This window comes from Budorcas taxicolor, chromosome 14 (assembly GCF_023091745.1).
Source record: "Budorcas taxicolor isolate Tak-1 chromosome 14, Takin1.1, whole genome shotgun sequence".
Lineage (NCBI taxonomy): Eukaryota > Metazoa > Chordata > Mammalia > Artiodactyla > Bovidae > Budorcas > Budorcas taxicolor.
The window spans coordinates 79,433,244-79,455,903 of record NC_068923.1 but is presented as its reverse complement, the minus strand read 5'-3'; the positions used below and the strand labels follow the sequence as shown (position 1 = coordinate 79,455,903).

Below are 22,660 nucleotides of genomic sequence, written 5' to 3'. Positions count from 1 at the left end.
TTTCCGGCCACCAGTTTAGCCCCCCAGCCGCTCCCAGCTCGATCTTCTTCACAGCGCCTCAGATCACGTCATATCCTGCCTCAGAAACCTTTAAAGTTTCCTCGTGAACTGTTTGGACACAGCCCCACATTCTTTGCTTGATTTGAGGACCTGCCAGCCCGGCAGCCTGCCTTTCTGGTCTCAGCCCCTCGCACGTTCTTTTGTCTACTTTGTTCTAACCAAATCCAGCTGCTTGCTAGTCTCAGCACAAGCCCCTGTTCTGCCAGCCTCACTCACACTTTAAATTGTTCCCTCTCTCTCCTTTTTGTTTTGGCCTCTCCATGCAGCTTGCAGGGTCTTAGTTCCCCAACCAGGGATTGAACCCAGGCCCTAGCAATGAAAGCACCTAGTTCTAACCACTGGGACTGCTGGAGAATTTCCAAAATTGTTCTCTTGGGTTGCAGAACCTTCTCATTTTTCCAGTCCCTGTCCTAATGCTCCCGTGTCCCCTGCACCTCCCCGTGACCCCAGTCTCAGCCACAAGCTTCTGTAGTAACTTGCTCTGATTTTCCATTATTCTTCCATTATTCATTTATCTGAAGTCTTGTCATGCTTCCTCTTTTTTTGCTTTGTGTTATTTGGGCGCACGGTTTATTTACCCTCCTGAATCCTGGAAGGTTCTTCCTGAGCACTTAGCAAAGCATCTGGTCAGTTTTACTAATTGTTGGAGGCAATTAGTAAAAGGATTATGCTAAGTAAACCAGGCAAGGGGATAATATCAAGCTGATCAAGAGTTGATAGGCCCGCTGGAACCAAAAGGACAGGAATGCAGCTGCATAGCCCTGTCTGGAAAATTGGAACCAGGTAGTTTTCTGATGTCGGCCAAGAGCCTTTATGTGGTTCTTGTTGAGGTCTGTAGATGTAAGGCAACTAATTTTCAGTCACTGTTACATGCCAGCCACTCTTCTAGGTGTTTTACGTGATGTATTCCTTTGAGCCTCAAACAGAGTATTCTCCACTGGCTTTTTTTCCCCCTGACTGCTCCTCAAGGCATGAGGCATGTGGGATCTGGGCTCTTAGTTTACTGAACAGGGATCAAACCCAAGTCCCCTCCATTAGAAGTGTGGAGTCTTAACCTCTGGACCACCAGGGAAGTCCCTCCACTGGCTTCTTGTTATACTTAGAATAAAACCCAGACTCTGAAACTAGACCCACATGATCCCTAAATCTGGCCTGTATTTTCTAACCAGACTCACTGCACCACCTCCTGACCTTTCCACACTCCCCCCTCCACCCTTTACCCTCCTTTCTCCACTCCTTCCTACATTAAAGCTTCACCCATGAATCCCAGATTTATGTGTTTTTTTTAGACCCAATGTGATAACAGAAGTAAGTGCGTTGCCTTTGATGTTTTACTTTTCGAAATACATTCTGATCTTATTTCAGTCCATAATCTTACCCAAAGATAATAATGTAGAGAGGATAAAATGCCAAGAAAACTTGATGATTTCGCAGAGATTTTTGCTAAATCATCTGCCAGTTGTGGGACTAAATCATACTTTCCTTTAAGCTTTAGATATGTTCTGAAAGGTTTTCTTCGACTAGAGTTTCGCTAATCATACTCTCTTTAAAATCTGTTGTGAAATTTCTTGGCTCATTGGAGAGAAACAAGAAACTGGAAGTTCTAATAGCCACTGTGGGGAGGGAAACTGTAGGAACAGGAGAGAGACTTAATTTTTGCTGTATACCTTTCTGTAGATAAATTTTAACCACATGCCTGTGGTATCTGTTTAAATGAGTAATACATAGATGTTCTGGAAAATTGCCACTCATTATTATCACTCCTTGCAAAAGCAATCTGGCCACGTTAGACAGTTTGGAAAATAAAGGAAGGAAAAAGGTTATTCCAAATTCTACAACAATCCTAAAACAACCACTTCGGATTGCCATTTCAAACTGGATTCTAGAATGGGTATTTTGTAAAATGAATTACCTAACTCTGCATTTGAACCTCTTCTGTACACTGGTATTTCCACATACTATTTTTAATAGTGTATGTGTCTGTGCGTGCCGAGTCGTGTCTGTCTCTTTGTGACCCCATGAACTGTAGCCTGCCAGGCTTCTCTGTCCATGAAATTTCTCCAGGCAAGAATAATGGAGTGGATTGCCATTTCCTTCTCCAGGGGATCTTCTCGACCCAGGGATTGAACCCTCATCTCTTGCATCTCCTGCACTGGCGGGCAGATTCTTTGCCAACTTTTAGTGCCGCTTAGGAAACCCAATTTTTATAGGAGGAATTGCCTTTAGTTATTGTTAGTAGAAGAATTTTCTTTATGCATGAAGGTTATTCATCTTTTTCTCTGTTTTGACCAGCGTGAAACAGCTCTATCACAAGTTTCTCAATTTAGAAAAAAGGAGAAATGACCCAGTCTCAGCTGGAGCCTCAGCTAAGTTCTAAAAACCTGCCGCCACCTCCAGCCCCATCAGTGCTGGTCCATGTGCGTGTTTGGGAAGAGAAGGCTGGAAATGCTGCAGTGAAATGGGCAGAATCTCGCAGCTGGTGGGATGTAAGGAATAAGGAGGATGGGAAGCCCAACGATAATCAAGGTTTGAGTAAGAAGAAGAGAATTTAAGATGGTAGGCTTTCAAACTGAAATTCTTGAATCTCAATCCCAGTTAATTTGCCTGATCTTCGGCAGTGTTCTTAACCCCTGAGCGTCAGTTTTCTCATTTACCAAACAGAGATAATTTAGCACCTACTTCAGTTAGGTTATTGGAGGACTAATGAGAGAAACTCCACATAAAGCACCTAGCATAGTGCCTGAATGTTTTCCACTTCCAATTATTAATGGCAGTTCTGCATTTTAATATTTATTTATTTTTATTTTATTTCTGCCTGTGTTGGGTCTTCATTGCTGCATGCGGGCACTCTAGTTGCGGCAAGCACGGGCTCCTGTCTATTTGTGAATCGCAGCCTCTAGGGCACACAGTCTTGGTTGCTCCGAAGCATATGAGATCTTCCCGGACTAGGGATCCAACCCGTGTCTCCTGCGTTGGCAGGTGGATTCTTACCCTTAGGCCACCAGGGAAGTCCGTGATTCTCTTTTTAAAGAGAGAATAGAAAAGGAGGATGAGAGGTGGGCGATGTTAAGGAAGCTGATTTCTGCTTAGACAGGTTGGGTTTGAAATACCCGAGGGAAATGTATTCAGTAGTTTCTAGAAAACGGAAATAGGAGCCTGGGGTAGATGGGCCTGTGCCACTGCAGGAGTTAAGGATCTTCAAGGTTTGAGTAAAAAGAAGAGGATTTAAGATGGTAGGTTTTCAAACTGAAATTCTTGGATCTCAATCCCAGTTTATTTGCCTGATCTTCGGCAGCATTCTTAACCCCTGAGCGTCAGTTTTCTCATTTACCAGACATAATTTAGCACCTAATTCCCTAGTGGCTCAGACGGTGAAGCGTCTGTCTACAATGCAGGAGACCCGGGTTCGATCCCTGGGTTGGGAAGATCCCCTGGAGAAGGAAATGGCACCCCACTCCAGTACTATTGCCTGGAAAATCCCATGGACAGAGGAGCCTGGTAGGCTATAGTCCATGGGGTCGCAAAGAGTCAGACACGACTGAGCGATTTCAGTCTTCCACAAAATTGCTTTGCATTCATTCTCTGCCACCCTTCCCTGGATGGGCTCATAACTCCTGTTGTCTGAACCCGTGGACAATGTTTGGTCACCCTTGAGGTTGCTTGAAAAGAGTGCCCTTGGCTAAATGGAGAGTGTTTTCCAGCCACTGGCCTCAGGGCTTCAGCGTGTTTCTGCAATGCTCCACGGTGCCCGGCCAAGGGGACAGTGAGCTGAAACCAGCTGTCGCCTGTACACCAGGCCACGTGCCCTTGGCTGCATGAATGGACTGACCATGTATGTCTCTGCCTCGGGAATGTTTCTCTGCTCCCTCTGAGGGTGGGGCTTCGTGTTGAAAGTCCAGCAGCTGTTGAAGTTAAATTCCACATGGTCCCTCTTAATTTTCTGTTGTAAGGGCCGTATACTGGGGCTTGTTAAGGTTTTTTTCGTTTTTTCTTGCAGATCCTCAATGCTGTGGTACTGCTGATTCTGTTGAGCGCCCTGGCTGATCCAGATCATCACCGCTTTTCAAGTTCTGAACTCGGGGGTGACTTTGAGTTCATGGATGATGCCAGTAAGTACATCAGACAATTGTAGACATTTTGGTATTTTCAAGGGCAGGGAATCCGGCTGCCAGTTCTTCCTGTTAAATTACAAATATTGATTCATGGGTCCATTTGAACTGATGCCTCAGTCTCTTCCCGCCGTTACAAATCAGGATGACAGACATTTATGTGCTGCATGTGTTCTGCCTCTAAGGGCAGGAGTTTCTATCAGATCTCGTCTTTTTTTTTCCTCCATCTTATGTTAACTTTCCTGTTTTTTTAAATTTTGCTTTGTGTGAATCTTTTTATACCCTGGGAGAGGGAGGGAGTCAGGAAGGAAGTTTCATATCTTATTGTGTCTTTATCTCTCAGTATTTACCTTCCCTTCAGAAGGTGATCTTTCTCCATTCTAGAAAGGCTTCTGATGGTTATTTTGTTGCTTTTTCCAGATAAATAGAAATGCACACAGGGATGTGGATGTGGGGTGTGCAGCAAGGAGGCTAGGCACCCCCCACCCCCACCCCAACACACACATCCTAAGGTCAAGGAAACCTGAATGTTTTATAACTACAGTCATGCGGTGTCCATGCTGACTGAGAGGAAGAGTGCTGTGCACAGTCCCAGACAAAAGGTCATGCAAATTTATTTTTACTGGCCTTGCAGAACTTTAAATGCATTTTAAAAATGTGTCTGGAACATAGTGAGTAAGGTGGAGAATGGCTGAAGGTGCAGTTTAGGGATGGACTAAGAGCCTTCAGCAGACATGGTGAGACTTGCAAAATTTATTCTTAGAGTGAGAAAGTCGTTTTCTAGTATTTTGTGGTTATGAACTGATGTGTGTTTTCAGAAGATCCTTTTTGTTGCTGAGTACAGGTACATTAGGGGGCTGGGTGTGTGAGTACAGGGGCCCGGACACTGGTTTGGTGGGTGTTTCTCTGCAATCCAGGCTACACTGGGGATGGGGAAAATTGGTTTGAAGATGGGATTGACAGAAGTTACTGCAGTGAGAGAAAGGGTTGAGTATATGACCTGCATCTTTTCAGGAGTGAGAGAGTTTGGAAATGGAAACACCTGGCAGGAAACTCAACTGATTTATTTATTTATTTGACTTATTCAACACATTCCAGAATGAACAAGAGTTTGTCCATCTCAATCACTGGCCTAACTTTATTTCCTTCCTAGATGACTTTTAGAAGCCTAGTAAACCAGTTCATTGCCTTGGATTCGACCTACTGATTTCATGAAGGCATTGGTCAAGAAAACTCAACTGATTTTATTGGCTTAGTGTAGTTGTTAGGAGTGTGGCTCTGAAGCCAGAGACCATACTTTGAAACCTGACCCTGTGGTGTATGAAATGGGCTAACATTGGGCTTGTTACTGATGTTTGTGTGACTTAGTTTCCCCCTCTGAATATAGGGATGATTGTAGTATCCACCTCCTCAGATTGTCCTGGTGGCTAAGTTAGTGCATGAAAAATGCTTCAGATGGGATCTGGGCCATAATAAGGGCTCAATATATTTCACTGGTTTATAGGCTGTTCTTAACTTAGATAGAGTGAAGTGGAGAAATTAAAAGGGCAGTTGGGTATGTGACTCTGTAACCCAAATGTCTGGGAAGGGGTAAATTTGAGGACATAAGTTTCAAAAAGACATTTACGTTAGTGAGATAGTAAAGAGAAAAGGGTAGGATTGGGTCATATAGGAGCGCTGACATCAGAAGTCAGGAGGAGTAGCCTGAAGAGAGCTGGAAGTGAAGTAAAGGCGAACCAGGAGATACTTTCTTGCCATCCTCTCCCACCTCTCAGCTTCAGAGTAGAGACTAAGGAGTCAGGGCGTTGTGTCATCCTGGGGGCGGAACCTGTCAGACAGACGTGACTTCTGCTGTAGCATTGCTCATTGTCTCTGTTCTGGACAGTCCTGTTACTCTGGTGAATTCCCCCAGAAAGGATAATGAGTTCCATTAATATTAAATTAATATCTCTCTGCCTTCCTTCCCTTGAGTTAAAAGACCATGCAAGCTATAAATGTAACATTTGATTGACATTTAGAAGTAATTTATCTTTCACTATTTCCAGTAGCGGGATTCCTCTTCTAAGTAATTGAGGTTAGAGGAAGAAACTTTAAATGATACAGCTATGGTTGTATCTGAATCAAGTAGTAACAGTGCCTGCCTTGTTCTAATTGCCAGAGATTAGGCTGAGTAGTGACTGCCTAACAGTATTGGCTTAATTTAGTTGACTTCAAAGGCTTGCTGGTACTCAAGGCTTTATAACAGTAATTATTTTGTAGTAACCTGGATACTAATTCCAGTGCATTTGCAGTTTCATATCTTTGAAAGAAATGGTTTATAATTACTTTTAAGGCAATCTATTGATGTTTTACATCACATGCTTGAAAAGATACAGAAGGATAAATGTTCATTCACTTGAGTGAATCTTTTTCTTAACTGCTTTCATCTTACATTTCCTTTTTCATATGTTTTGATCTCTATTTATTTATTTATTATTTTTAATTTTTATTTTTACTTTATTTTACTTTACAATACTGTATTGGTTTTGCCATACATTGACATGAATCCACCACGGGTGTACATGCGTTCCCAAACATGAACCCTCCTCCCACCTCCCTCCCCATAACATCTCTCTGGGTCATCACCGTGCACCAGCCCCAAGCATGCTGTATCCTGCGTCGGACATAGACTGGCGATTTGATTCTTACATGATAGTATACATGTTACAATGCCATTCTCCCAAATCATCCCACCCTCTCCCTCTCCCTCTGAGTCCAAAAGTCCGTTATACACATCTGTGTCTTTTTTGCTGTCTTGCATACAGGGTCATCATTGCCATCTTTCTAAATTCCATATATATGTGTTAGTATCCTGTATTAGTGTTTTTCTTTCTGGCTTACTTCACTCTGTATAATCGGCTCCAGTTTCACCCATCTCATCAGAACTGATTCAAATGTGTTGTTTTTAACGGCTAGTACTCCATTGTGTATATGTACCACAGCTTTCTTATCCATTCATCTGCTGATGATCATCTAGGTTGTTTCCATGTCCTGGCTATTATAAACAGTGCTGCGATGAACATTCGGGTACATGTGTCTCTTTCAGTTCTGGTTTCCTCGGTGTGTATGCCCAGCAGTGGGATTGCTGGGTCATAAGGTAGTTCTATTTGCAGTTTTTTAAGGAATCTCCACACTGTTCTCCATAGAGGCTGTACTAGTTTGCATTCCCACCAACAGTGTAGGAGGGTTCTTAAAAAGAAGTTTGTCGGGGACTTCCTGGTGGCTCAGTGATAAAGAATCCACCTGCCAATGCAGGAGACATGGGTTCGATCCCTGAACTGGCAAGATCTCATATGCTGTGGATCACCTAAGCCTGTGCGCAAGAACTGCTGAGCCTTGCTCTGCAACGAGAGAGGCCAGGGCAGCGAGAAGTATACACGCTTCAGTGTGAGAGGAGCCCCTGGCTCACCACAACCAGAGCAGAGCAGCAGAGACTCAGCACAGCCATAAATAAATGAATAAGCAAATTTAGCTTTTAAAATTGTTTGTAGGTCAAAGGTCATCATGGCTGACAACCCTTTCTATATTTAACATACAGGAGTATAGAACTAAATAGTCTTTGAAATGGGTACAGTCAATTGCTTTGAATTGTGCTTGAAAATTATGGTATAAAGTATAGCAATTTAACATTGTTGCCTTTTGGAGTGGCGGTAGCCATCTCAAGATTTTATCCAGGACAGAACAGGAGTGTTATCTCACTTATCCACGTGATCTTAAGATTTCTCTTTTTAAAAAAACCTAGCTCTTGAACATTTGTATTTTTACATGATTTATATACAAAAACATGTAATACATTTATAACTTATAACCATATTTATTGGAGAAGGCAATGGCACCCCACTCCAGTACTCCCATGGATGGAGGAGCCTGGTAGGCTGCAGTCCATGGGGTCGCTGAGAGTCGGGCACGACTGAGCGACTTTCACTTTCACTTTTCACTTTCATGCATTGGAGAAGGAAATGGCAACCTACTCCAGTGTTCTTGCCTGGAGAATTCCAGGGATGGAGGAGCCTGGTAGGCTGCTGTCTATGGGGTAGCCCAGGGTTGGACACAACTGAAGCGACTTAGCAGCAGTAGCAACCATATTTATATGGTTAAAAAAAGGGGAATACCCTAGGAAAGACTAGAAAACTGTCCTAGATTGAAGGAAACAAAGGAGATCCAGCTACCTGCAGTATGAGACCCTGGATTAGACTCTAGAACAGAAGAAGGACATTAGGGAGCAAACAAACAGGCAAAATTCAGATAAACTTTATTTGCGAAATTTTAATGGACTGGCAAGAAACTGTAACAGGAGCTTTCAGAGCCAACCATAGTGCCAAATAGCAGGTTATCCCAATTAATTTCTGATTCATTTTGCAGCAAAGTTATCTTTCAAGCCAAACTTAACTTCAGTGTGTGTGTTAGTCACTCAGTCGTGTCTGACTCTTTGTGACCCCACGAACTGTAGCCTTCCAGGCTTCTCTGTCTATGGGATTTTCCAAGCAAGAATACTGGAGTGGATGGCCATTCCCTTCTCCAGAGGATCTTCCTAACCCAGGGATCGAACCTGGGTCTCCTCTGTTGCAGGCAGATACTTTACCGTTTGAGCTACAGGGAAGTCCAAAACTTAACGTTATTCATTGGGTAAATAATATATGACCAATAAAATAATAAGAAATTTGTTTCTGAGGAGGAACTAACCATTACAATAATAAGAATTTGTTTACCATATATAGACATCTCATCTAAGATAACATTTGTTGAAGAAAGGGTGGTCTTTAAATTGTTCTGTGTGAAATCAAGAGAGAGAAAACCAGATACTTCACAAAGGAAGGTATTCGTATGACTAAGAAACATGAAAATAGTCTTCACATTATTGGATATAAAAGAAGTGGAAATTACAAGCCCAGTAGTGAATCACTGTGCCCCTTCAATTTTCCAGTGGTCATGTATGGATGTGAGAGTTGGACTAAAAGAAAGCTGAGCACTGAGGAATTGATGCTTTTGAACTGTGGTGTTGGGGAAGACTCTTGAGAGGCCCTTGGACTGCAAGGAGATCCAACCTGTCCATCCTAAAGGAAATCAGTCCTGACTTCATTGGAAGGACTGCTGCTGAAGCTGAAACTCCAATACTTTGGCCACCTAATGAGAAGAGCAGACTCGTTTGAAAAGACCCTGATGCTGGGAAAGATTGAGGGCAGGAGGAGAAGGGGACAACAGAGGATGAGATGGTTGGATGGCATCACCAACCCAATGGACATGAGTTTGAGTGAACTCCGGGAGTTGGTCATGGACAAGGAGGCCTGGCGAGTTGCAGTCCATGGGGGGTCACAAAGAGTTGGACACAACTGAGCGACGGAACTGAACTGAACAGAATGCCCTTTCAAAATGGCAACATGAACAAAACTGACAATGCCACCTGATGGCTGTGGAGACAGCAAATTTTTCAATCTACAGCTGGGAGTGTGATCATACAACTTGGGATATACAAGTTGTAGCTAGATATACACCCACCCTATGATCCAGCAGTTTCATCCCTGGGTATGTAGCCTGCGGAAATGAATGCTTGTGTCCCTCATAAGCCATGTATAAAAATGGCCATAGGCTTTTTGTTTATAAGTGAGCACTCACCTAGAGCCAGACATCCTGGAATGTGAAGTCAGGTGGGCCTTAGGAAGCATCACTACGAACAAAGCTAATGGAGGTGATGGCATTCCAGTTGAGCAATTTCAAATCCTGAAAGATGATGCCGAAAGTGCTGTACTCAATATGCCAGCCAATTTGGAAAACTCTTCAGTGGCCACAGGCCTGGAAAAGGTCAGTTTTCATTCCAATCCCAAAGAAAGGCAACGCCAAAGAATGCTCAAACTACCGCACAATTGCACTCATCTCACACTCTAGTAAAAGTAATGCTCAAAATTCTCCAAGCCACGCTTCAGCAATACGTGAACCGTGAACTCCCTGATGTTAAAGCTGGATTTAGAAAAGGCAGAGGAACCAGAGATCAAATTGCCAACATCCGCTGGATCATGGAAAAAGCAAGAGAGTTCCAGAAAAACATCTATTTCTGCTTTCTTGACTATGCCAAAGCCTTTGACTGGATCACAATAAACTGTGGAAAATTCTGAAAGAGATGGGAATACCAGACCACCTAACCTGCCTCTTGAGAAACCTGTATGCAGGTCAGGAAGCAACAGTTAGAACTGGACATGGAACAACAGACTGGTTCCAAACAGGAAAAGGAGTACATCAGGGCTATATATTGTCAGCCTGCTTATTTAACTTATATGCAGAGTACATCATGAGAAACTCTGGACTGGAAGAAGTACAAGCTGGAATCAAGATTGCCGGGAGAAATATCAATAACCTCAGATATGCAGATGACACCACCCTTATGGCAGAAAGTGAAGAGGAACTAAAGAGCCTCTTGATGAAAGTGAAAGAGGAGAGTGAAAAAGTTGGCCTAAAGCTCAGCATTCAGAAACTAAGATCATAGCATCTGGTCCCATCACTTCATGGCAAATAGATGTGGAAACAGTGTCAGACTTTATTTTTCTGGGCTCCAAAATCACTGCAGATGGTGATTGCAGCCATGAAATTAAAAGACGCTTACTCCTTGGAAGGGAAGTTATGACCAACCTAGACAGCATATTACTTTGTCAACAAAGGTCCATCTGGTCAAGGCTGTGGGTTTTCCAGTAGTCATGTATGGATGTGAAAGTTGGACTATAAAGAAAGCTGAGTGCCGAAGAATTGATGCTTTGAACTGTGGTGTTGGAGAAGACTCTTGAGAGTCCCTTGGACTACAAGGATATCCAACCAGTCCATCCTAAAGGAGATCAATCCTGGGTGTTCATTGGAAGGACCGATTCGGAAGCTGAATCTCCAATACTTTGGTCACCTCATGCAAAGAGTTGACTCATTGGAAAAGACCCTGATGCTGGGAGGGATTGAGGGCAGGAGGAGAAGGGTATGACAGAGCATAAGATGGTTGGATGGCATCACTGACTCAATGGTCATGGGTTTGGGTGGACTCCGGGAGTTGGTGATGGACAGGGAGGCCTGGCGTGCTGCAGTTCATGGGGTTGCAAAGAGTCAGACACGACTGAGCGACTGAACTGAACGAAAAACTGGAAGCAATCCACATTTTTCCCAGTGGCAGAATGGACAGAAGTGCAGTGATCAGAGATGAGACAATCCAAATCAAACAGGTTCTGAAGATTCATTATACTGCTCTCTGTATATTTACATAGTAATGTATGTTTGAAAGTTCTGGCAATGAAAACTAAGAAATAGAAGGAAAAACAGAATGATTGACTGGGGCCTTCCCTGTGGCTCTTGGCATTACGTTGGAAAAGGCCCAGGCTGCCTTCCTGCTCTCTGTTAACGTACCCCCAAACCAGCTGGGCGGTCAGTTCACTAGTGCAGGACATCCCAATGTTTTGAGGAAATAGACCTACAAAGCAACAGCAGAGGAAGGGGAGCCATAGGAGCGATTGTTGCCCTTTATTTTCATCCTTCTACCCTCCCACCCTTCCACCCTTTTCATCTTTTTAATCCTTTAAATCACATGGCTCAAAAGATTGTATATTCTACACTTGACAGCTGTCTTATTTTTTTTTAAGGTAATTCAGTAAATATTTATTTTCAAGATCTTTTTACAGAGATGTATGTCTAAGAAGACCACTAGGGGTGGTGATGTCATTTGCTTGATCAAGGCCAGCCGTTAACTGTCCCTAGATAGGAAGGAGCCTTGACCTCTTTCTAGGGAGCACAGAGCTATCTTTGGGTCAGAGCCCACCCGAGGCCGCCTCACAGCAGGGGGCAGCCTCACGTTCTCTCCAATCCCTTGCCTGGGCTCCTCCTTGGCTGAACTCAACTGATGCCAAAGGGTAATGCAGGCCTGTTGATGATGGCCCATAGGAGTCTGCCTGCTGGGGGCAGAGAACTGGATGAGGACCTTGGTGTGTTTGTGTGTGTGTGTGTGCGCGCGCGTGCGTACATGCGTGCGTGCGTGTGTGTGTGTACGTGCAGGCGTGTGTGCGTGCGTGTGTGTGTGTACGTGCATGCGTGTGTGTGTGTGTGACTTAATTGTGAAAATTACCTCAAATATTGTTTTCAGAAGCCAGAAACGTGGCCAAAACTTAGAGAAAAGTGAGCCGTAAGAATGCAGGTAAGAATACAAGTGTAAATCAGGTAGTCATCTACCTTGCTACCAGTTTTATGGAAAGAAAACAAATCCAAGAAAGGCAAAGGGAGAAATCCAAAGGGAGAGTAGAATAAGAACTAGGTTAACCTTAACAAAGGCATTTCCGGAAACTCCTTTTCTGTTTGAATGATTGGCTAAGTATCAGGAAATGTTTTCTAATTATGCCTTTTGTGGCCTGTGGTGTAGCTTTTCTTCTGAACCTTTTCAAATGAGGACGGCATCGTTAAGCCAGGAATTTAATGTAGGAAGCAACTGCGGGCAGTGTGATCTGACCTGCCGGTGTGCTGTGCACAGAATGAGTAAAAGGTATTTCTGCCACTGACCAGTACTTTACTGGTTGTAAAAATCCCTGTTATTAGAACCAGTTCCTCATTTGCCTATTGACACATTTATGAATTTTAATTCTTCAGAGTAACTCTTGTGTTTGCTACGGTATGCTACACCTTATTTCAGAGACGTTGAGTTCTCTAGACTGCTAGGAGATACGAGATTTATTCACCTGTTTTATCTTACCTGCTCTGCGTTTTTATTTGACTTACACTTTGATCCTACCTAAGCTGTGTCATATACTTGGGATTTATTCATTCTGTTCAGTGTGGTTAGTATAGTTACTTACAGGAATAGAATTTTGAAAATTTCCTTATCAAATTAACATTTTTCTGTTTTCTCATTGTGAGGGGTGATAGGATACTGTATGATTTTAATTTTATTTATGCCTTTTACATTTCTCCTGAGTTTTATATTTTTGAGAAAGATGGAAATTTAAAAAAAATTTTAATGATTATGTGAGATTTAGTCCTGGAGTGGTTTTCTTTTTGGACAGAATAGGACATAAAAATACTCGATTCTAAATTTTCTATATTAACATTGATATGTCTAATGTTAACATAAGAGATAATTTATATAAATTGTATTATAACCTTATATAAATTATGTTCATATAAATGTCATTGATTTTATTTTTTTAATAAAGCCTTGAGTTTAATTGTCTATCTCTTTCTTTTAAGATGTATGAGGGAGTCAGAGAGTATCCCACAATGGGTTGGCTTTTATAAAATTAATTTTTCTCATTATAGAAGATACTTGTACAGAATTTAAAAACCGTTAAAGTAAGACAAACAAGAAAATAGTGAACTTCTGCCCGAGTTCAAGTTTCAGAGATTGCCACAGGTTCTCCCACGCTTTGCACGTACGTAATAAAGGATGTGCAGCTCCTCTTAGGGAGGCTCTGTGGATTCCCCGGCCTCTGACCCCCCCACTGTATTTGCTCTGTCTCCTCCACAGCTGGGTAGCACAGAAGAGCTTTGCTTCTGGAGGCAGACTTCTTGACTAGAGTGTCTCATCCACCACTTGCTAGCTGGGCAGTCTTGGGCAGGTTACTTGGCCGGGTGAGAAGACTATGAGGCTTACGTGGTACCTCTTCCCGCATAACGGGAAGGTGATATCATTTAGCATTAAAGTTATAAAGTAAATTATAAATACATGTGTATCCCAACAGAAATCATACTCTTTAGGTACTGACCAGTATTCATCATCTTTTTTTAAATTATTAATTTATGTATTTGGCCATGCTGGGTCTCTGTGGCTGCCTGCAGGCTTGTTCTCGTGCAGAGAGCGAGGCCACTCTGGTTTGGTGTGTGTGCTTCTCTTTCCTTGTTGCAGGACATGGGCTCTAGGGCACGTGGACTCAGTAGTTGTGGCTCAGGGGCTTAGTTGCTCCGAGGCATGTGGAAGCTTCTGGGACCAGGGATCGAACCTGTGTCCCCTGCATTGGCAGGCGGAGTCTTAACCACTGGACCTCAAGGGAAGTCCCATCATCTTTTGATTCTCTTATAAAAATTTTTTTTTGAAAATCAGATTTTTACTCCATGAGTAAAAGTCATCAGCTTTATTATTAAGTTATTGCATTAAATCTGTGTCTCTGTTAGTCACTCAGTCGCGTCCGACTCTTTGCGACCCCATGGACTATAGCCCGCCAGGCTCCTCTGTCCATGGACTTGTCCAGGCAAGAATCCTGGCGTGGGTTGCCATTCTCTTCTCCAAGGGATCTTCCCGACCCAGGGATCGAACCCGGGTCTCCGCATTGCAGACAGATTTTTTACCATGTGAGCCACCAGGGCAACCCTATATATCTGCTTTTTCTGTTTTTACTTTTTTTGGCTGGGCCCTGGTGCATGTGGGATCTAGTTCCCTAATGAGTGAATGAACCCACCCCTCGCTGAATTGGAAGTGCAGAATCTTAACCACTGGACTGCCAGGGAAGTCCCGATTGATCTGCATTCTCTCACAGAAAGTACTTTGACTTTGTGCTTCGTTTGTAAACCTCCTGTTGAAATATCCTTTCATCTCTGAAGCTGAGGATATAGAGCAGGTGGTTCTAAAACTGGAATGCTTTGCTTTGGAGAAATACCTGTAGGAAGTGGCAGCCTAAATTGGGTTCATTTGGTTAGTATTTAAAAGCTTAAGGAGAAACAGCATAGAATAGTAGAGTCAGATTTGAAATCATAAGAGCAAGATTAGTCATAGTTGAGCCTTTCGGTGCAGATGCCATCTCAGCAAGTTACGTAACCTCTGAGCCCTGGTTCCGTAATCTCTTCATTGGGCACAGTAACATCTACCTTAGAGTTAGGAGGACTCAATGAGATAGCTGTGAGAGTGCCTTGGAAACTGACAGCACTGTACAGATAACTTCACTGCAAGGGTTTTTTGTATTCTCTTAGCCTGATGATAACCCTACATGTTATCTTCAGAAACCCAGCCTTCAGTTCAGTTCAGTTCAGTCGCTCAGTCGTGTCCGACTCTTTGCAACCCCATGAATCGCAGCACACCTGGCCTCCCTGTCCATCACCAACTCCTGGAGTAACCCAGCCTTGTTGTGGTTCTTATCAGAATCTCTTAAAAATACGGTGACACGACCTCTTGAGTCAGTCTTCAGTTTGTGCCTACTGGGATATAGGCTTTAGAGTTGGTTGTACTGTTCAGCAGAAATACAGTGCAAGTACATAAGTCATTTTCAATTTCTTAGTAGCCTCATTTAAAAAGGTAACTCAAATAGGTGATTGCCTTTAATAATATATTTAACTCAGTATATCCCTAATATTACTTCAGCTTGTCATCGGGATAAAAAAGATCAATGAGATAGATAGTTTAATTTATTGTATACTAAGGCCTTGAAATCTGGAGGACATGTCAGTCTTACAACACATCTCGTTTTAGATTGACTACAGTTCAAGGGCTCAGTGCCCACGTGTGGCATGCCACCTTCTCCATGCAGTAGTGAACGAGACATAGAGACTCATTTTCGTCAGGAAGGTTCCTCTAGCAGAGGAAGAGAGACAGTCTATAAGCACCAAATATAAGTAAGACAGTAGTGATGTGTTATATCAAGAAAATACAGCAGTTGTGTGGGCATGACTGGGAGGCCCCATTAGCCAGGATGACCAGGGAAGGTGTTGAGCCAAGACCTGAATGATTAAAAAGGCAAAAGCTGATGATGTGAAACTATGAAAGATATTACGGGGCAAGTGTGAGGCCCTGAAGTGGGGTGATTCAGTGTGTTCAGTGAACTCGGTGATACGGCTGGATTAGGGTAAGTAGAAAAAAACGTGGGAGGAGATGAGAGAGGTCGGCAGGTTCTAGACCGAACACAGACATACAGGCCTTGACAAGAAATTGAGATTTTTGAGTGAGATAGGAAGCCTGTGGAAAGTTTTAATAGGGGTCTGAGACACGTGAGATTATAAAATACAAGTTAGATACCTATTTGTTAAAAGAATACCTCAGTGTTTATGTATGTAATTCAGTGGACCAGAAGACCAAACTGTTTAATACGTACAGATATGTTTATATATATATATTTAATATAGATGTAGATATATTTAATATCTGTTAAATATATATAATATCTTTTAAATATGTTAAATAGATTTAATGTATCTACAAATAGAGTCAAACACCACTGAGCGACTGACACAGATATTTTATATAAATGTATAAACATATGATTTAAGGAGGACATCTTTCAGGCACTTTGCTCCCATTATCATCCTCTCAAATTCCAAAGGAATGCTGGTGATGTACTTAGTATAAAGTTCTTGTCTGTAATTGGTTTATAAACAAATTGCCTTTGAAGAATGACTAAAAAATGTTAAAACAGTGGAGCTACAACTGATTTCCTTTCTTTCTTAAAAAACTTGACAGACATGTGCATTGCCATCGCGATCTCTGTTCTCATGATCCTTATCTGTGCCATGGCTACGTACGGTGCGTACAAGGTAAGCAGCTTGGAAGCAAGGTCCTGGGCCCTTTCCTCCATCTCTTACACGTGATTACCTGTGCTGCTGTCTGTAAGAAGTAAGTTATGGTTGTTCCCAGTTTCCTGTAGGAATCTTCGGAAGTTTAAATCTCCTGTTAATGTTACATGGAAGCCAACGTTACAGTCTCAGAAACGTTCACTGGAGGCTTGTGGTTGACTGCTTTTGTGTGGTTTACCAAGTTGCCATCATGACCCGCTTTAATGTATTTCTACTTCTCCATTTCCCTTCATATTGAGATTTCTCTGAATTAAAATAATGTTTTGTAATACCAAGCATACTAACTCGCTCTTCTCTCTTCAGCAACGCGCAGCCTGGATCATCCCATTCTTCTGCTACCAGATCTTTGATTTTGCCCTAAACACCTTGGTTGCGGTCACCATACTTGTTTATCCAAACTCCATCCAGGAATACATACGACAGCTGGTACGTGACCTTCAAAATCGCAATGTCTCTTCATGACATCCAAGAGACATCCCTGTCTTTGATCAAGATTGGTATATAAAGGAAGTAGAGATAAACATACATATAATAATTTGTGAATTTTCAACTTGCATCTGAGATTAGAGATTTTTGAATAAAGATTTTTAAATTTCTTAGAATGCTTTTTGGGAAAACTTAACCCCCTGAGGTAGATCAATGGTGATGACGGTATTGGAGGTACCTAAATGGCAACCCACTCCAATATCCTTGCCTGGAAAATCTCATGGACAGAGGAGCCTGGTGGGCTGCAGTTCTTGGGGTCGCAAAGACTCGGGCACAACTGAGCAACTAACACTTAACACTTACCTAATTTACAAGCTGCTTACTGCTAATTTTTGTAAAATGCAATTTGCTCAGTTATCAGCAGAGGGTAGCTTTTTGCCTCTGCTGTGTATGGAAAATGGGAAACTTAATATACAGTGGTTCTCACACTTAATTTGACTGTAGAACCCATTTCTTCCTCCAGCTTCTTTTTGAGGCTGGTTTTCTATTAAATGTCCTTTGTGATCTTATGAGTGAATATGAGTGGCTTGCTATTAAGAAGCTCATGGAGGGTGTGAGGTTAGAATATATCCATGCCTTCACGTTTTTAAATTGGTGTGTTTTAAATTATGAATGTATATGAAAATGTAATTTCTTCAAAATCAAAAATGCTTTAAATGGAGAGAATGTTCAGTCTTTGGAGGTTCTAATAGTAGTGTCTGAGCATGGGGGAAGAAGCGGGTTGTTCTCTGGGATGAAGACACAGATTGGGGGTTTGATGTGGTAACAGAGATCAAGAAGATCAGTGGAAAAGAGACGTGGAGGGGATGGAGGCAGGCCAGAAGTGTGGCAACAAGAGTCCCTGATCTTTCGGGGGCCTGCCTGGATCACGTGGCTAGCGCTCAGGGGACCACGTATGAAAAGCCTCTGTCGTATCAGGGGGTCATTGCTGTAGGAAATAGCTTCTTTTTGCTTCTTAGAAAACAGGTCTGTGTTTTCAGAGTGTAGTGTCAAGGAAATTTTGGTGTTTTCCCATGAGCTAACTTAACGTATTATTTCTTGTGATAACAGCTACGTGTTTCTGCGTGAGGGGGTTTATACGTGACCAGCAGGTTGTAGAATTACCTCTGTCTGTAAGGACTTGGGCTTGACTCTAATGATAATCTGGCGCTGAGCTCCTACCATCACCCGGCAATTGTGGAGGAAACAGGATTGCCACGTAGCCTGCCACGTGAGGGGGTTGGGAGGGTGTATCGTGAAGCAGAGGACATCAAGGCAAGTCATGACTGTAGTCCTGACCACTGTAAGGTTTATAAGGAGGAGAAAGGCAGGCATTTAGAGCAGTCCTGGTGCCCCTTAGACTTCCTGTCACACACACATCGTGCAGTCACTCTGTACCCACTTGTAAAATGATAACGTTAGCGACGCTGACAGTGATCCTAGTATCGGTTTAAAAAATCACTATTTACTTCTTATTGGTAAGTATAAACCAAATTATACAAGTAGGTGTCTTCTGAATGTCCTACTTGAAGATCCGTCTGGGCGGAACAAGCGAGGCGTCCGGGTTGTCACAGTGGCTAAGCGGCAGACAGCAATGAAAGGGGGCGTCAGACTTGCCCGGATACTGCAGCTCTTGTTGACAAGTTGAGATAAAGTGAGTCTGGGGAGACTTGTCTGAGAAAGCTGATGGAGAGAAGTCCCAGTGCCTGCTCTGTTCATGTGGAGCCTTGTAAAACACAGATAAAATAAGCTGTGCATGTGTTTTTATAGGTCTTAACTGGAAATAGAAACCACGTACAGATTTCTGGGGTAAAGAGTGTAAAAGATCTTTGTGGAAAGGGTCTCGCCCACTTTAATCCCGGTTTGGTTTTTTTTCCCCCATATTTCTGGAAACAGTACGATTTCATGTTGGTCTTGTAAACAACATCCGTTTGTTTCCTTCTTAACCCTTTGAGATCAGTACTACAGACAGCCCTTTCAGGTTCCAAGGGGCAAGGCAAGGGCCTGTTTGATGAGCTGATCAGAAGGAATGAATGCCTTAGATTTTATTTCTTAGGTATTTTGCCAGAATGGAAGGGGACTCTGAAAACCAGTGGGTGAGGGTCCCCCTGGAGTGGGCCAGTCACATGAGTCACGATTACTGCTAAAGTGGGACCCAAACTCATAGTACTGGGTGACGGGGAGAGATGAAGGGGGACCACATGGAGCTGCCTTCCACATACACTAAGCCGATTACCGTGAGAGCGCTGATCTGTGCTGAGCACATGGTTTATGGTGATGTCCTGTCATTTCCAGAAACTATATATAGTAGCAGATTTCAGTCCTCCTAAAGGGGTTTCCTTTGCCCTGGTAGTTAATCAATTTGGTCAACTGGTAGGATTTTTTTTTTTTAATTCAAGTATAGTTGATTTATAATGGCAATTTACAGTGTTAATTTCTGCTGTACAGTGAAGGAATTGATTCTTATACATTCTTTTTACTAAATTTTTTATTGAAGCATGCTTGCTTTACGGTGTGCCGGTCTGCTATTCAGTACAGTGACTCAGTTATACACATACGGAATTCCTTTATTAAATATTCTTTTTATATCACCAAAAAATATTTTCCTCTTTCTAATATCACAGGATATTGAATATAGTCCCCTGTGCTATACAACAGGACCTTTTCTATCCATTCTGTATATAATAGTTTTGATTCTTTTTAATGCTGTAAATACCTATTTAATACAAGATTCTGCTCTTTGAGAAGTAGCATCAGCAAAAATGCTCTATATCAAGAAGGCAGTATTTTATTTTAGTTTTTATTTTTAAAAGTTATTTGTTTTTGATTGTGCTGGGTCTTGTCTTCATTGCTGCGCTTGATAAGTAATGAGATTTGCCAATAAGACTCTTCTTCTCTTTTGCAGCCTCCTGATTTTCCTTACAAAGATGATATCATGTCAGTGAATCCTACCTGTTTGGTCCTCATTATTCTTCTGTTTATCAGCATTATCTTGGCTTTTAAGGTAAGCATGAAGATTTTACTTATGCTTTAAATATTATTGAATGTATTCATGAATGCCACAGAAGTAGGCAAGTTTCTATTTATTATCTGGCTGTAGATTTCTGAACTGCTTTTTGAATTCCTAACAGTTTTGTTCCTTCTCTTATCTGTATGACAGAAATAAACACTAACCAAACTTAACACAGGCCAACTCAAGGTTATTCTAAAATCTGTTTGGATGTGAATAAATTAATGTTGTGCATTTATGCAGTATGTATTATGTACCGTAGCAGCCATTACTGTGTGTCAGTACACATTCCTTTGTAATTTGATTTTTAAAAAATATTTTTTTCCATATTTAACTTTTCAAAAATTGTTTTAGTTGAAGGGTAATTGGTAATTTTGTGGGGTTTTTTGTCATTTGTTTTTTAAAATGTAATAAACTTTGAACATTATTCTGTAACAATGTATTAGATAAACTTAGTTTTATAAATTAGTTGTTTTTGGACATTGAGATAGTTTCTACTTTTTTACTTCTAAATAGTATTGCAATGAAAATTAAATGTATCTTTTGTATACTTACACATTTATTTCCTCAAGATGTATTTCTTGAAATTAGAAGGCTATGCATAATTTGAAGGTTTTATGTAGGTTATCAGATTGGCCTCCCCTAAAGTTGAATGACTCAACACTCCCTACAGCCACATTTCCTCACCTTCAGCAACTGAGTGCCCTCTAGCTTTTTCGTCTTTGTAAATCTGACAATAAAAACATCATAATTATTGGAACTTGAGTGCTACTAAGTAGAAAATTCTCAGGTTAGACTTTGAAGTTTGAATTCTGAGTATTCTCTCATTGTCTTTACTTAGGCATAAGGTTACCCGGTTCTTTAAAAATCAAGCCTCAGTGAGCTTGAATAAGCTGCGTTTCGGGAGAAGAGTCATAGTAATTTGGTGAAGAGGAGTAGAAAGAAAATGATTCATTGAAAGTCACTTAGGTCTGCATTTTCTCTCCATAAAGCACACTCTGCATTTTTTGATATTGCATGTATGGTTTAGTGGTGAGGATTTGGGTGAATTTTATAGACGGATGTTGAGGCTCACCGCCCCTGCAGCTCCTGCCCCCACACACCAAATTCCTGACTGCTCAGTCAGCCCCAGACCACCCCTGGCATGAGGCTTTGGACTTTCAAATCCCACCCCGTGAGCTTTGTCACTGAAGGCTAGATTCCTCTTTAGCTTCTGCCCTATTGAAGCCCTTCAGCCATGCCTTCCTATAGAGTCTGTGTCTATTAATTCCAGATTTTCTCATTTTTACCTGCAAGAAGGTTAATCTGACTGAGCTACCCTGTGCCATTGCCCAGAAACTGCTCTTTAAAAATGCATTTTAATTGTGTAACCATTGACATTTTTATGGGAAATGCTTATTTGAGATTTTGAGTCAGAGGACCTAGATTTAGCTTCAGTCGCTGTTGTATCTAGTTGTGTGACCAGAGCTTCAGTTTCTTCCTTAACTTAACAGCAGTGGTAGCTACGAAAACATTCTGTAGGGTGACAGTGAAGTTAAATGAGCTGATGGGTAGGAAGGTGCATCACTCACTCACTTATCCGGTAAAGCCCCAGTGTGCCAGGCCATGTCTTAGGTGATGGTGTAGGTGTCCTGCCTTTATCAGTTGCAAATCATAGTGATCTGATAAAAGGCTTCATACAAACTGTCCACAGCACTGTCTCCAGCCTGTGAGTAATGTGTTATACATAATAATTATAATAAACAATAACTATGTGTTTATCTGTTCTCTACTAACCAGGTTGCATTTCCTTGAGAACACAGATCCTACCTTCATTTTCCTCTCCCTTGTGGAGACTCAGTAATTGTTAAAAAGAAAATGTGAATACATGTATGTTTTGTGCCTTCACAAATCCGTCTGCCTGATTAGTAGTTCTCACAACTTAAATTCACTGTTAGACTCTAGTAAGTTTCATTGCTAGTGGTCCCTGGGAGCCCGGATAGGACTTGTGTCTGTTTCACTTTGTCCTTGGTTGGCAAGTAACAACGCTTACCACCTAGCTCTCCAAATAAACAATGGGTGTACTTACTCCTGTCAGTGCAAGTTCATTTGGAAGATAGGCCAAATATTTCCTTTTTTTTTTTTTAACATTTTAATTTTTTTGTTAACTTTTGGCTGAGCCAGGTCTTACTGCTTTGCACGGGCTTTCTCTAGTTACGGTGAGCTGGGGCTACTCTTCGTTGCCATGCACGTTCTTATCATTGTGGTGGCTTCTCTGGTTGCGAAGCACAAGTTCTAGGCGCACAGGCTTCAGTAGTTGCAGCCTGTGGGCTCCAGATCGTGGCCTCAGTGGTGGTGGTACACGCGCTTAGTTGCTCTGCGGCATGTGAAATCTGGCCGGACCAGGGATCAAACCTGTGTCCCCTGCATTGGCAGGCAGATTCTTATCCGCTGTGCCCCAAATATTTAATTCTTTAATCAAGATTATACAAAT

The 22,660-nt window shown here is 42.0% G+C and overlaps 1 protein-coding gene across 2 annotated transcripts in view; it reads left to right on the top strand.

Annotated features, from left to right (window-relative positions):
• Window positions 1-22,660, top strand: part of LAPTM4B (lysosomal protein transmembrane 4 beta) — a 66,084-nt gene that overhangs the window by 19,599 nt on the left and 23,825 nt on the right. For both annotated transcript variants that reach the window (XM_052651970.1, XM_052651969.1), the window contains exons 2-5: window positions 4,058-4,169; window positions 16,600-16,673; window positions 17,016-17,138; window positions 20,083-20,181. In XM_052651970.1, coding sequence (XP_052507930.1) covers window positions 4,058-4,169; window positions 16,600-16,673; window positions 17,016-17,138; window positions 20,083-20,181 — 408 coding nt within the window. The remainder of the gene's footprint in view (window positions 1-4,057; window positions 4,170-16,599; window positions 16,674-17,015; window positions 17,139-20,082; window positions 20,182-22,660) is intronic.